Genomic DNA, 15,801 nt, shown 5'->3' on the forward strand with positions numbered 1-15,801 from the left:
GCATGTACTGTTTATTGCTTTGTGTGTATGATTAAGTATAAAGGAGCATAAATGTATTTAGTCTCTGTGCAAAGTGTCTCTCTCTGTATGTTAACTGCTTCATAGCTACTAACTTCCCCTGAGAGAGATAAGCCTGAAGCTTCACACTTTCACAGTGGAGTTCTGGGACAGGGTGTGTTTAAGTATGGAGATATCTGAAGGGTCATTGCTGTGCCCCACAGGGGTTAGATAGCTGGACAGCAGGTTCCAGCTCTCAGAAGGGGTTGCCAGACAGAAGGCCTGCATCCTGAGAGCATGCTCACAGACCCTGAGATTGGGGCAGTAACTGGACTCTGTTCAGGCTCCAGGGGCATGAAAATACCTTGGGATCCAGAAACGGGGAGGCTCAAATTCCCTTCTCAGCAGTCTGGTGGGTGGCTAGAAGGGATCCCCAGCCAGCCCTGTGACCGCATGTGAGACTGTTGAGGCTGGCATTGTTGGTGGAGTTGACCACAATAAGATAAGAGGGGACATAGGTAGGGAAGGGCATGATTCTGCAGGACTTGGAAGGTGAGGTGAGAAGTCTGAGTTTCATGAGGTGGAGAAGGGGGAGCCTGTGTAGGGACTTCAAGGTGATTGGGAGACATAGTCAAAGCAGTGGAACAGGAGGATGACTTTGCAGCACTTTGAATGGAGTGGAAGGGGTAAGAATAGATGGCAGCAGTCAAGGTTGGGAAGGAGGAGGAAGTGATAGTAGTCAAGACACAAGATCGGCAGAGTGGATTAACACATTGCCAGACCAGGAAACTTAGCAATATTACTTCCTTTGTAGGGAATCCAGGAATTAGAGCCAGAGTAGGGACACAGGGCTTCAGTGCAGATAGCAATGGACTTTCATTTAGGGCTACCATATGTCCAGATTTCCCCGGACATGTCCTGCTTTTCGCTCTTTAAATAGCCGTCCGGGGGGGATTTCTAAAAATGTCCGGGATTTCCCCCCAGTCGGCTATTTATCGACCGAAAAGTGGCTGACAGGGTGGCCAAGCGCCGCTCGCATTGGGGCCTCGGCAGTCAAAGCCCCTTCCCGGCGCCCCCATCCCCTGCAGCCTTAACCGCTCAGCAGCGCTGCGGGGGCAGGGCTGTGCGCCTGTGAGGGAACGCGGCGGCGGGGCTGGCAGCAGCAGCCAGAGCCCCTCCCCCACTTTCCCCTCCTCCTCAGCCTGCCGCTTGGGAGGGGCAGAGCCAGACACCTGCTCTAAGCCGAGCGGCACGATAAGGGGGTCGGGGAGTTGGAGAAGGGGGGCAGTCAGGGGACAGGGTGAATGGGTCGGGAGTTCTGGGGGGGCTGTCGGGGGCATGGGTGTGGAGAGGGGTTGGGACAGTCAGGGAGCAGGGGGGGTTAGATGGGTCGGGGGTTCTGGGGGGGCTGTCAGGGGGCGGGAAGTGGGAGGGAGTGGCTAGGGGGCGGGGCTATCCTCCCCCCCTCCCCCCGAGTGTCCTCTTTTTTGAAAGTTCAGATATGGTAACCCTACTTTCATATCACCCAAAGTCTATCTGGTTTGTTCCCCACACGGTTCATAATGGGAGTGTAGCAAGGCAGTGTGGTTCCCCGCCACCCCAGAGAGTGACGAACCTCTCCAGACACCAAAGTGGGCGGAGTCAGTGAATCCTGTGCCCGCCCCCCAGAAGTCAAGGCACAGGACAGGAAGTATAAAAGCCCAATCCCAGAACTCACTAGAAGAACAGCCGCCCAGCAGACCCTTTGGAGCCAAGAGTCTGGACTTGCTGAATATAACTGTTTGCTCAGCCCCTGCCTGAGGGCCTGAGCCATTGACTCTTTGTTGCCCTGCCCTGACCCAGGGCCGGGGCCTGCTCATTATATAACAGTTGCTCAGCTCCTGTCTGAGGACCTGAGCCCATAACTCACTACTGCCCACCGACCGGGTGTGAATAACCGTTATGTTTTGCCTCTACTGCTGCTGCGACGAGAGACTCCCGTGGTCAGGCTAATTCCCTGTCACAACTGAAAGGAAGTAGCGAGGCAGTGTGGTTCCCCGCCACCCCGGAGAGGGACGAGCCCTTGCCAAACCCCTCTACAGGGAACCTAATCCCATCCCAATGGCATAGTGTGAGATAATATCTATGAGGATTTCCTCCCTCCCCGCAGCAACTTTTTACAAGTAAAGGGACAAGCTAGTCCACTGTTAAATTGTATTCAGATAACATCTCTGCTCTTGAGAGGTTAGAGCTCAGAGAAGTATCAGAGTTCTTTAGACTCTGAAACTTGGAGTAACAAGAACACCAAAGACCACATTCTACTCTGTTACACCAGGGTTGGTCCACAGCTGTTTCAGGTATACACTGGTGTAACTGATAACAAAATGCAGCCCTAAGCACCTTACCTGGTAAAAGCAGTCAACAAACACAGCTGGAGCACATCATTTCATGAGTGTTTAATGCTTTGAAATTAAAGTGAAGGCTTTGAAATATGAGTAATACTATTTGTTGACGAAAATACCCATTTTAAGGTAGGTTTATTTTACAGTATTTCGGAAAATGCTTTAGCATGTGATTCTGCACAAATATATCTTTATTTTTTCTTTTCTTAGAAGAATGTTAATGTTACCTGCTTTGGAAGAGATTTCTGGCACAAGCATGGATCAAATATAAAATGTAGGCTTCTTGAGAAGATAGGAGAGGAGAATGTAAAATGAAATATGGCTGCTTAGAACTGAAGCTTATTTTCCTCAGGGGATTATATCACAACTTGATTTTTTTTTCTTTTTTTAATGAAAATTCAGTCATCTGAATATTTAGTTAGCCCAAGGAAGAGTTTCAGTTATCAGTTAAAGAGCGTGTGTGTGTTCATTCCATTCATTGAAGAGGCCATATCTTAAAATGAATCAGGCTGCCAGATAATTATCACTTTATTCTTTATTAAATTGCTGCTTTTCCTGCAGCACTGACCATGGCAGCTGTTCTGCTATATTCAGTAACTTGTTAGAGAAAAAAACTTTGATCTTCACCATGCACTTTAGTATCAAATGAGCAATAGGTTAATTTTTGAAAAATTAAATTGGTGGTAACTCTGGCACCACCAAGTGTTAAATGATTTTGATGTTTTGAATTTCCCTTCTTATAAAGAAAGACAATATTCAGAGATACAAGTCAAGTTTATGATTGGGGTATTATGAAGAAGTTTGCGTTGCTGCTGTGTACCATTAGGATGCATTTCTGAGAGTTCACATTCAAGACAACAAATTGGATATCTAGAAGATGAAAACAAGCAAATTAGCAAACCAGAGGATTTTCAAAGAGCCATTTATGAATGGGAAAATGTTCTCTCCTGAATATTAAAAGGGTTCATAAAGTTATGCCATATATTGCACTTTCAATCAGGATTTAGGCCAATCGTAGAATCCTAAGACTGGAAGGGACCTCAAGAGATCATCTTGTCCAGTCCCCTGCACTCAACACAGGACTAAGTATTATACACCACCCCGACAGGTGTTTGTCTAACCTGCTCTTAAAAATCTCCAATGATGGAGATTCCACAACCTCTCTAGGCATGGGAGGTGGGTGAACATACCACTTCAGGGAGGCTAGGCTGCCGACCCCGCCCCTTCCACCCAAGGCCCCTCCCCCTGAGTCGCCCTGGCTGGCCTGACCCCATCTGGGCAACCCCTGAGCCACCCCAGGCCACAGTGGCAGGCCCAACCCCAGCTGGCTGACCCTAGCTGCCCCGTCTAACCCGAGCACCGGCCTGAGCTGCCCCGCGGCTGGAGCTGATTCCCCGCCCGCTTCATGGTGGAGAATGTGGGCGGCACCACAGCCTAAGCCAGGGAAGTCTGGAGGGTTGCAAGTGTCCGGTTTTCGACTGGAACACCCGGTCAAAAAGGGATCCTGACAGCGCCGGTCTGCACCGCTGACCGTCCCGTTAAAAGTCCGGTCAGCAGCACAGTGGGGCTTAGGCAGGCTCCCTGCCTGCCATGGCTCCATGCGGCTCCCAGAAGCAATGGCATGTCCCCCCTCCGGCTCCTACACATAGGGACAGCCAAGGGGCTCCACACGCTGCCCAAGCCTCAGCTCTGCAGCTTCCATTGGCCAAGAACCGCGGCCAATGGGAGCTGCAGGGGTGACACCTCTGGACGGGGGCAGCGCACAGAGCCACCTGGCCACGATTCCACATAGAAGCCGGAAGGGGGACATGCCGCTGCTCCCAGGACCCCGGAGCTTGCACCCCTGACCCCCCTCCCGCGCCCGAACCTTCTGCCCCAGCCCTGAGCCCCCTCCCCCCTCCAAACCGCTTGCTCCCAGCCCAGAGCACTCTCCTACACCCCAAACCCCTCATTTCTGGCCCCACCCTAGAACCCAGGAAGGGGTTAGGCCCAGGAAGTCTGTGGTAGAGATGGGAATTGAAGCAGCGTCTTCCATTACCCAGCCTAGTATCCTAACCTTCTTCTCAGACACTAAGCCAGACCACTAGATTGAGTTCTAAGCTCAAGTTAAACACAGAAGGGAAAAGCATTTCCTGTGAACTCATCTACTATGTGCCTGCAGTTCGGTGGACTTATAGGGTATTGTTCAATATCTAATGTCCCTTTGAAAACATTAAACACCATAGAATCTGTGAAGCAAAGATTTGATGCTAATTGCCTGTGCACCATAGATAGTGAAATTGAAGGGCAAAATGGAAAAACTTGAAGGAAACTCTCCAACCATATGTTCCCTCTTTAAGAGTTGAATTAGACAGCATTAAGTATGTTTCTGCTTTAGCGGTAAAGGGTAACATTGCTTTACCTAGGAAATTAGAGGCCACAGAGAACAAGTACAAGAGTAGAAATCTGAAATTAATTGTCATTGCTGAAAGAAACAATGACATTGAAACAGCTAATAAGACTTGCTAGAACTAAAGTTTGTTTCCCACTTCAAAGTGGGCAGAGCATGCAGCATGATCAGTAAGACTGGAGGAGCCCCTTGTGAGGTATAAAATCCACCAATTCATTACAGGACGACTAGACCTTTCCATTCAATAGAAGTTAGAGACTGGGGGGGCAAGATTTGCAAAAATAGGAGCTTAGAGTAATGCTCCTAAATTCAAATTTTGGCACTTAAATAAGTAGCCTAAGTTTCAAAAGTGCTGAAAACCCTACTCTTCCCATCTACCTAGGTGGAAGTGAGTGAGTGGTCCACTTCTGCAGGTGCCATAATATGGATTTAGGAGCCTAAAATTCTGAAAATCTTAGACTGAGTTCTTTTCAAAATGAAAGTGAAAAATATATACGATACATCCATATATTTCCTCACTGGCAAACCCAGACACAGACTGCAGAAAAATGAATGTACTATAAAAATCTAAATTTGTACATGTTGAAGTGCACTTCTCAGTCTTTTATTTCCACTAGTTGCAGCTTGTCGTATAGGCATCTAAAATTAGCCCATTGCCTGGAAAAAGAGTGACTTTGTGTCCTTGGGAAAAAGATTTAACGGAGAATTTTTAATAATCTGACTTCTGATGTTTGCAACAATTTCACTGTTTTCTTCCCTTCATTGAATTTGTCTACCAGGACAAACTTAGGGAAACACGTATGAGGATGTTTTTCCCTTTTCTGACATTGGACAAATGAGTTGCACAATGCTTCCATTTTAATTTTAATTTTCCTCTTTTCAGCTTTACAGTTAGCAATTTAATCCTTGTTAAGGATTTATAAACTAAAATGTGACTCCTTCCCCAACTGAGATTTAAAAACATGAATCTTACAACAACTCTACAATGTATATTTGTGTTTGTCCCAGAATCTGAGCGAGACAAGGTAGGTGACATAATCTCTTTTATTGGACCAACTTCTGATGATGGAAGTTTTCGAGCTTCACAGAGTTCTTCTTGTAACACTCTGGTTACTTTCAAACCTAAAGAAGTTCTGTTAAGCTAGGAAACTTGTCCCTTCCACCAAGAGAAGTTGGCCCAATAAAAGATATCATCTCACCCACCTTATCTCTCTCAGTCTTACACATGCCTTATTTCTTAGTGTTTTATTTGTATTTTAATTTTTCAAGAGTTTGCTTTGTATTAGATGTTATTTTTGAAAGTTTCAACAAAAAGAATCTACACCAGAATGTGATAACCCTGTCTCTCATAGTTGTATGGCTCTATGCCAAAATCGGCAGTAACATTAACAGGGTGTTCACTGGTCTTAGGAAAGTACTGGAATTTTCGATAAACTGGAAAACTGGAGTTGCAGGAGGGTTGAAAGGGTATTGTAAGGGAGTTGCGGTATTGCCACCCTTACTTCTTTTGCTGCCTTCAGAGCTGGGTGGCCAGAGAGTGGCGGCTGTTGACTGAGGGTCCAGCTCTGCAGGCAGCAGTAAGGGTGGCAATACCATACCGTGCCATCCTTACCTCTGCACTGCTGCTGGCGGCGGCTCTGCCTTCAGAGCTGGGTTCCCAGCCAGTAGCCGCCACTCTCCGGCCTCCCAGCTCTGAAGGCAAAGCCGTCAGCAGCAGCAGTGCAGAAGTATGGATAGCAGTACTGTAACCCCCGCACAATTCCTTTTTGGGTCAGAACCCCTACAATTACAGCACTGTGAAATTCCAGATTTAAATACCTGAAATCATGAAATTTATGATTTTTAAAATCCTATGACCGTGAAATTGACCAAAATGGACCATGAATTTGGTGAGGCCAGAGTTATATATCTTGCGTCTGATGAAGTGGGCATTCACCCACGAAAGCTTATGCTCCCATACTTCGGTTAGTCTTAAAGGTGCCACAGGACCCTCTGTTGCTTTTTACAGATTCAGACTAACACGGCTACCCCTCTCATACTTGACACCAGAGTTATATATGCACCTTACTTAAAAGTTTAGCTACACAATCTGCAACCAAAGAGATGGTATCAGCTTTCAAACCCTTAAAACAGAATTGCCAGCTCTTATGGTTTTATCATGACTCTCATGATATTTGTTGTTTTCTACAGGCTCCAACTTTTGAAGTCAGGTGATTACATGAGAATCTCAGGAACTTTCTAGCCCTCACTATGGTAGAAAACAACCTGAAACCGGGACTCCTAAAGGCTCAATAACCAGAAGGCAAATAAACCCCTCAAGTTTATTTTTTTTATAATCATGATTTTTAAGCCAACCTCATTATTTTTTTTCAGGGCCTGACTTTTGATTTTTTGAGTGATAGTGACAAACAGCGGGGACGGGGAGGAAGGAGAGCACGAGGGTTATAATAACAGGATCACTTAAAGTTATGTGCCTTGGTGGTTCCTTTAAATATTTGTATATGAACATATATAATCACACACACCTGCATTGTATGAACTGTAAGTCTGAGTAGCAGACTAGTTTCAGAAAGTTTGATACTGTTTACATTGCTTTATGCCTTTTTCATATTCATCACTGTATTTCATATACATCTAAACTTGACTCCTCCAGTCAGCAGAGAAAAGTACTGGGCAAAGTTTTTATATAATTATAGATGCAATAAACCACTTTTATATTTCATCAGGAGCAACTAACAGAGAACACCCATCAGCTCAGATCCAGCAATCAACTATTTTAAGATTGCCCAGAGGAAGTTAATTTTAGGTTGAGTGCTTTGTAATTTAACTATAAAACTGCACCAGTTTAGGATTCACTTTTGCTGACCTTAAGAAGAGCTACTACTTTCAGTTCATTACTATTTATAGTTTAAGTGTGTTTAATAATTTTCTGTGTGCACAAACCCCCAGAGCAATCCCAGTTTAGCAAATGCTAGTTGACAGCAGTTTTGTTTTGGTCTCCTGGGGGTTGTACAGACACTGTACTATGATCTCATGTTGACCATAAATAGACCCATTCTGCAGGGTGTGGAAGACTATCCCCTCAAAAATCTCAATGTAGTAGGTGTATTTTAGGTTTTAAATAGGAGTCTACTTTCACTTCTTGCTTAAAGGAAGGATTTGGACCACTGCAAGGAACAAGGAAGGAGAAACTGGTGTGAATAATCCTAAAAAAGGTACCACGGTATTCTGCAATAATAGTCCAAAACTCCAGCTTACAATAGCAGTGTTTCAGAGCTCTGGCTTATTTCTTTAGAATGTTGCAGTGTTTTTATCAGGGCAGCTCTCAGTACACAGGAGGAGCCTATGGTGGAAAGCAAATCCTCCAGTCCCAACCATCTTCCTGCTCCGAGAATCCAGCTACAATCCAACTCCCTCTTTGACCTTGAGCTTCATCAGGGTGTAAAACCATGGAAGCCCAAGGCATCTAAAAATTAACTGTTGAATTGTACCTATTGAAACACACACACGGTGGGGGTTAACCCTTTAATAGCTTTTAAAGTTGGTAAAGGTGTGTGTCAAGTGTGAGCAACACTTGAATGAAACTGAACGCCACCTGACAGGGACTCTTTAAAGCCAACTAGTTGTCAGTGTTCTCTTGTCTGTACTCCAGTGTTGGCAACATGGGCGGCGGGTGAAGCTTCCCCTGGGGGAGGCTAGCTCCCTATCCCATCTTTTCTGCCCAGAGTCCTGCCCACATTCCACCCTAGGCCCCACCCCTGCTCTGCCCCAGACTCCCCTCTCCCCGCTCAGCTCCCCCCCGCCTGCCACGTCCCTCCACTCCTCCCCCGTGAGGCCCCCACTGCTTGCACTCTCTACATCCCTCCTCTCCTTCACCCCCCTCCCCTGCGGGGGTGGGAATGTGAGGAGTGACGTGGCAAGCAGCAGAGAGGGAGGGTATCACAGGGAAGTGGATGGAGGAGAGGAGGAACGCGGCAAGCAGTGGGTGGGAGGGGTCTTATGGGTGAGGGGGAGTGAGGAGGGAGACAGTGGCTGGCAGGGACTTCCAGAGAGGAAGGTGGAGTGGAGGAGAGGAGGGACTCACCAGGCAGCGGTAGGGGCCTCAGGGAAGGGGCGGAGCAGGAAGTGGAAGAGGCGGAACGCAGGTGCGGTCATCACGGTCCAGACATGGGGTGGCGGTGGCTGTATCAGGGGAGGCTTAGCTTCCTTTGACCTCTTATACCTGCCGCCCATGACTGGCAATTCAAACTGTCCTCCTTCATCTCCCGAAGCCCTGTTTATCCAAGCTGTAAGTGCTCACTGCATCTCTGCCAGAGAGCTGCCATGCAAATGAGTTGTTACATCTCAAAGGGGACTTCCTGGTTACATTTTATAAAATTAAATGAGAGCATAAGTAAGTGGTGGGGGGAAGAGAAATTGCTGGGTGGAAGTCATTCGTGTTTATATACCCCAAATTCAGACCCATCTTTGAGTACATCCTGTCACAAATAAGTGGAGGAAAGTTGATGCCATTTTGGAAAGAAGAGGAAAATCTGTGAGGAAACATCGTTCTGGGGTGTATTAGCAGGAGTGTTATAAGCAAGACATGGGAAGTGATTCTTCCACTCTACTCCACACCTCAGTTGGAATAGTGTGCCAGTTCTGGGCACCACATTTCAGGAAAGATGTGGACAAGTTGGAGAAAGTCCATAGAAGATCAACAAAAATGATTAAAGGTCTGGAAAACATGACCTTTGACAGAAGATTGAAAAAATTGGGTTTGTTTACTTTGGAGAGGAGAAGACGGAGAGGGGACATAACAGTTTTCAAGTACATAAAAGGTTGTTGCAAGGAGGAGGGAGAAAAATTGTTCTTATTAACCTCTGAGGATAGGACAATAAGCAATGGGCTTAAATTGCAGCAAGCGCGGTTTAGGTTGGACATTAGGAAAAGCTTTCTAATAGTCAGGGTAGTTAAGCACTGGAATAAATTGCCCAGGGAGGTTTTTAATCTCCATCACGGGAGATTTCTAAGAGCAGGTTAGATAAACACTTGTCAGGGATGGTGAAGACAATACTTGGTCCTGCCATGAGTGCAGGGGACTGAACTAGATGACCTCTCGAGGTCACTTCCAGTCCTATGATTCTATGAAACAGGAACACACAGCAAAAAATGAGTCAGCATACTGGAAGCGAATTCCCATGATGGGTGAGTACAGTCAGATTACAGGAAATCTTTTCTTTCCCCATAAATTGTGGTTGAATGACACTCTGCTGGAAAACTGAGTTGCCTGTTAAGTATGGCGCTCTTCTATAGTTTCCTGGAGCCTAAAAATTCCAGCTACCCTACAGGAAGGGAGTATCTCTTTTACAGAAACTCAGGGTTGCTCAATACAATTCACCCTGCAGGGTAGGTGGAATGGCTCCAGGAGTTTGCTGTAGAAGGTTCAGTTCTTGCTTTTCTAAACATTATATTGAAGGAAGAATCACTTTGATTTCTTGGACACAATTTCAAAGAGCTTTTTCATGGTAGATTCCAGAAGGAATTTTCATCCCTTTTGGTCGCCAGTGTTAAAGTGAAAACATAAGACACTGAAGACCAGATTGTGATTGGCCCTATATAGCTGTGCAATGGAGGGCAGAGGTCACAATGAGCCTTCCAGCTCCTTTCTCTCTGCACAAGAACCAGTTGCAACATGCCTTGCACAGGCACAGCTGCCAGCAATCCTAGCCTCCCCAAAACCAGCCCTGATAGTGACTTAAAGTCACAGTAGGACTGTTCAGAAGGCTATCTGAAATGAAATGATGGTCTCATTCCAGATCCTACTCAACAAGTTTCCCTCCATATCTGGCATTCTTAGCAGGGTAGGCAGCAGTCAAGAACTGAAAAATCATGGTGACGGAGCTGAACAATCACTACTGGAAGTGGTTCCCTCACATTGCCTTTCAAGTTTCAGCTCAGTTCGAGAGGGAAGCTTGTACAGCTGCTGTCTGCACTGGAGCTGTTCTCCAGATCATATTAAAACGTTATGCTCCCGGGCTGTCAATCTGGCACCTCTATGAGTGCTAATATATTAAGGGGGGAAATGTTGGGTTTTTTTTTCTTTCAGAATTGTGATATACTTGATAAAACAGATAGAACTGCATGCACTGGCAAGTCTGTTACACTAATCCTCCTGGGATGCCCAACCGTCTCGTTTGCTGAGTACATGGTGTTCATCCAGCGTAGGTTGTGTGTGATGCAACTCGGGCCAACACCCTTAGTATTTAATAGTCTGGAAATGACTCTGTTACCGGAATGACTAAATTCAAATTTGCTTTGTCCCGCCCCACCCCCTCCCCCATAGTACAATGAGCTTTGCTCACATACATTGCACTTGTGATTCAAGTATGGAAAGCAGAACTATGTTTAACTACACTTAGGGAAGTGAAGGCTTGCTTTCCTCTTCTGCTTCTGTAGATGGACCTGCAATAGCAGTAGGGAGAAATAAAGTTTTTATTTTTTAAAAGGAGGGGTGTTTGTTTTAAATCTTTAGATATTTGATTAATATCTATAGACCTATGCAGGCAAAACTCCCACTGACTCCAAGATTTGGCCCTTTGAAGTAGATCAGATCTTGGCTGATGCAAGTTGGCCAGGCCTTTCAAAATGGAGCCCTTAATTTAGGCTACCTAAGACCATATTTAGGTACCTAAATAAGTGGCCTGATGTTCCCATTGAGGTTTTCATCTAGGTGTTCGAAGTTAATGGGAGCTGCTGGGTGCTCAGAAGTTTTGAAAATCAGCCTACTTATTTACATACTTAATTATAGACAAAGAACTCAAACTTTAGGCTCCCCACTTCTGAAAATCTTGGTCAATGTGGTGCTCCTCTGAGCCAAAGAGGTAATAGCAGATGTCATATTACTCTAATCTTACTAATGTCTATTTTTACAAAATAGACTACAGTACATTTACTAGTGCATGATGAAGTATTATAAATAATTGAAACCACAGTTGTCAGAATAAATGAGCAAAGTGCATTTTGTGATACATTACCCTTGCTTTTTTCATTGTGTTTCCCACTTATTTGCAAAATTCAATAATTTGCAATGGATCTCGCAGTCATTAGTGTGAATTAGCAAGCTTCTACTCTATTAGCCATAAATTTGATCTTAACTAGAAAGGAATTATTTAGCAGTATTTTGGCAGAGATTCTTCAATAATATTTTAGAGTCATGGTCCTATAATACAGTTTGCGTATTCACCCTTCTCATTTAAAGGAATAGTAAATTTTGTATTGAAAGCTGATTTATTAAGAATTAAATATGGGGGGGACTTGCATTAAAATGTTGTTGTTTTAGAGGGAAGTTGGAATAAATACAGGCTGCCTCATCCTCTCCTTTGGAATACAGAACTCCTGTTGCTGTCAGTAGGATTTCTACATGCTTAAGGAGAACAAAATAGGACTTTATTTCTTAAAGAACCACTATTAACATTAACACACACACAAAATTGTACATCTATCTGATTTTTGTAACTGCTCTTGTTACAGGTAACACCTTAAGATATTGTAACAGAAAGGATGAGGGGGAAAAAGATATTTTTCTTTCTATTGTCAGTTTTTTATGTCCAAATTTTGAGTATAATGAACTTCACTGTTTTCCCCCATATAGTCATTTACAATCTGATTTTTTTTGTCAGTGCTAAGTGCTTGTAGTTCCCAGTGAAGTCAAAGGAAGCTACCCTGTTTCCCCGAAAATAAGACAGTGTCTTATATTAATTTTTGCTCCCAAAGATGCGCTAGGTCTTATTTTCAGGGGATGTCTTATTTTTCAGAAATGAAAAATGCCTTATTATCGGTGGATGCCTTATTATCGGGGAGGTCTTATTATCGGGGGGATGCCTTATATTACAACGAGAGGCAAAACTGTAAGTAGGCCTTATTTTCGGAGGATGTCTTATTTTCGGGGAAACAGGGTATGAGTACTTAGTACCTCTGAAAATCAGGCAATTAGTCCGTTTCCCCTTTCAGTTGTATGGGCCTTTTCCATGGAAGAAGGGGGGAGAGAAATATTTTTTTAAAATAGGAAAATGTGACTGAAAACCCACAAAAATCAGCAGGAAGATTCAGGGGCATATAAATTACCTGAAGCCACTTTTTTTAACTCATTTGTTTTGACTGGACTAGATTTCAAGTTGACAGCACACCTTTTAAATTAATAAAGACAGGAAGATTTGATTTCAGTCAGTTAGAATCAGTATATGTCAATTTCACCCTCATCCCAAAAAGCTACCAGCAAACTTCCCATGAATGTTAGTTGAAATGTGAAGTGATAAAACTGTTTGTGAATTTGAAACATTAAAATGAAAACCTTCTGGGGTAAGCCTATTATGCATAATCAAACATCAGAGATGGAGTGGAGGAATATGTAAAAATGTCCTCTGATGGAGTCACTGGTAGCTTGATAGTACACAAAAGAAGGTGTCTGGTTTGTTCAGTCAGCAAGATATGAGGCGGTGGGAGGAAATTATTTGTATTGATAAAAATTTTAAATTAAGAATCTGCACTGGGCATTTGCCCTGACCTGTTCAAACTGCTCAAAACCTGGGTTAGTTTCACTGGTGCAGATGATATCTACACTAGGGGTTTGTATTGGTTCCCTTACACTTGTGGCTAGCCAGGGATGGCCAGAATCAGGACAAATCTCCAATGCGGACAAGGCCTAAGTCATTATAAATAAACATCCCTTAACTAAAACAATGCAAATCTAATCCTACTAGGTTATATCAATTGATTTTAGTAAATGACATTTGCTATTGAAAGGGTCAGTTTATAGACTGATTAACAAAATGTATTATAGGGAAGCATGGGCGGTGGATATCATAGGCTGGGGGAGGCTGTGCCTCCACAAACAGCCTGGCGTTGCCCCACCCATGCTGCGCCCCCAAGAGGCCCCCTCCTGCAGTTCCTGGTGCTCTGCCTTGGCCCAGGCTGGCTGGGGCTGGGCAGCCTATCACAGGGACTCGGGGCAGCTGGCGCTGGGACCGCGCTGCCCTCCCGGTGCTCGGACCGTGCCACCCAGCACTTTGAGGCTGTAGATGCTGCTGCTGCTGCGCCGTCCAGCCCTGGTCCTGGGGCCATGGTGGGAGTGTTCTGGGCTCCTGCAGGGTAGAGAGGGCACAAGGGGAGAGGAAGGGGCAGGGCCTCCGGCAGAAGGGGAGAAGCCGGGGGCTAGCGTCCCCCAAAGGCTGGGTCACCGGCCACTCATGTAGGGAAGTGATGACACAGGAGAGCAGAGACAGAATCCGCTCTGACCCAGCAGGGTAGAGGAGTCTCACGAAGATGATAGTTTCAGGCTCCCAGTAGCAGCCTGAGAAGAGGTTGCGTACCCCTCACCACAAGGGTGAGTATAACTGCTATGAGGAGGGAGGTAACATTGTAGTGGAACAAAAGCTACATAGATTGAAAGCAGTCCCTTTGGGACTGGTCAAAATTTTCCTCCACACTGCCTCTGGTAGTGAGATTTCCTTTTGGATATGCTGTGCTCAAAGTTGACTAAGGTGAGGAGAGGAATCCATGCTTCCTGACTCTTCCCCCAGGCAAGCAATTAACATTTGAAGGAATGTAGCCAGTGTGGGGCCTTCATGGAATTATTATAGAAAGGGAGAAGTCCAAGAAAACCTACCAGGATGGGTAACAGTGCATTTAAATATCCTTTAAAAATACCTTTAAGTGGAATTTGTGTGAAATTAGCGTAGGGAAGGAAAAAAACTTAGCAGAACAAGGACATACACTCCAGTCCTCAGTTCTTTGTCCTGTCTGTAGTAAAGTCTGCACTGAGTTAACACAACTTGTTGCCAATGCTAGAAATATTATCTGCGGCAACTTGTTGAGCAAAGGACTTGAGCAATTACACAGCAAAGTCAGCAATTTTACAAGCAATGCAGAGCAATTAACACTTTGAACAGTCAACAGGGACCAGGGGAGATTATTTCTCACCTTCTTGATGGTTGCTGTGATCCATTATCTCCAAAAGGCGAAGTATCTGAGTTAATTTATTCTCTAAAAATAGAATCCTATTGGGGAGTGGTAAATAATGAAAAGCAAAGTCAGGGTGCTCTGGATCACTTTGGTAAACTGGATGGAAGCAAACAATGTATTTGTATTATGGCTAAATGTATATGTATAGGAACAAAGAATGTAGGCCATATAGGAAAGGAGACTATCCTGGAAAGCAGTGATGCTAAAAAAAGAGTTGAGGGTCATGGAAGATAAGCAGCTGAACATGAGTTCCCAGTGCAATGTTGTGGCCAAAAGGAAGCTTTGGATGCATAAAAGAGAGGTTCTGACCTACATACTTGGCACTGATGTGACCACTACTGGAATCCTGCGTCCAGTTCTGGTGTCCACAGTTGAAGAAGGATGTTGTTAAACTGGTTTCAGAGAAGAGTCATGAGAATGATTAAAGGGTTAGAAAATATACCTTATAGTGATTAGACTCAAGGAGCTCAATCTATTTTAGCTTAACAAAGAGAAGTTTAAAGGGTGATTTGATCACAGTTTATAAGAAGCAACGTGGGAGACAAATATTTGATAATGGGCTCTTCAGTCTAGCAGAGAAAGGTATAACACGATCCAATGGCTGGAAGTTGAAGCTAGACAAATTCAAACTGGAAATAAGGCATACATTTTTAACGCTGAGGGTACTTAACCATTGGAAAAAATTACCAAGGGTCATGATGGATTCGCCAGCACTGGCAAATTTTAAATCAAGGTTGGTTTTTGTTTCTTTCTTTAAAGATCTGCACTAGTTCAAAAGGAATTATTTTGGGAGATGCTATGGCCTGTGTTATACAGGAGGTCAGACCAGGTGATCACAGTGGTCCTATCTAGTCTTGGAATCTGAATCATATAAAACATTTTAAAATTGTGTTTTTACCTTAAGTGACTGTGTGACACTGTTCTTTGAGTGTGTTCAGACACTAAATGGGTCAATTTTTAGTTAGGAATCTCTACAAAAAATATACATGTTGTACGGAGAAGTGCTGTTGATTGTCATTGGTCATTTATTTC

General features: G+C 44.5%; 1 protein-coding gene across 2 annotated transcripts in view; it reads left to right on the plus strand.

Annotated features, from left to right (window-relative positions):
• The window catches only part of SAMD12 (sterile alpha motif domain containing 12), a 219,729-nt gene that overhangs the window by 177,378 nt on the left and 26,550 nt on the right, over positions 1-15,801 (plus strand). The window contains exon 5 of one of the 2 annotated variants that reach the window (XM_054017285.1): positions 12,564-12,697. The exons of the other annotated variant lie outside the window; for it this stretch is intronic. Within the exon in view, the coding sequence (XP_053873260.1) occupies positions 12,564-12,664 (101 nt within the window). The 3' untranslated portion in view covers positions 12,665-12,697. Of the gene's footprint in view, positions 1-12,563; positions 12,698-15,801 lie in introns of those variants that run through there. 2 annotated transcript variants of the gene reach the window in all.

This window comes from Malaclemys terrapin, chromosome 2 (assembly GCF_027887155.1).
Source record: "Malaclemys terrapin pileata isolate rMalTer1 chromosome 2, rMalTer1.hap1, whole genome shotgun sequence".
Lineage (NCBI taxonomy): Eukaryota > Metazoa > Chordata > Testudines > Emydidae > Malaclemys > Malaclemys terrapin.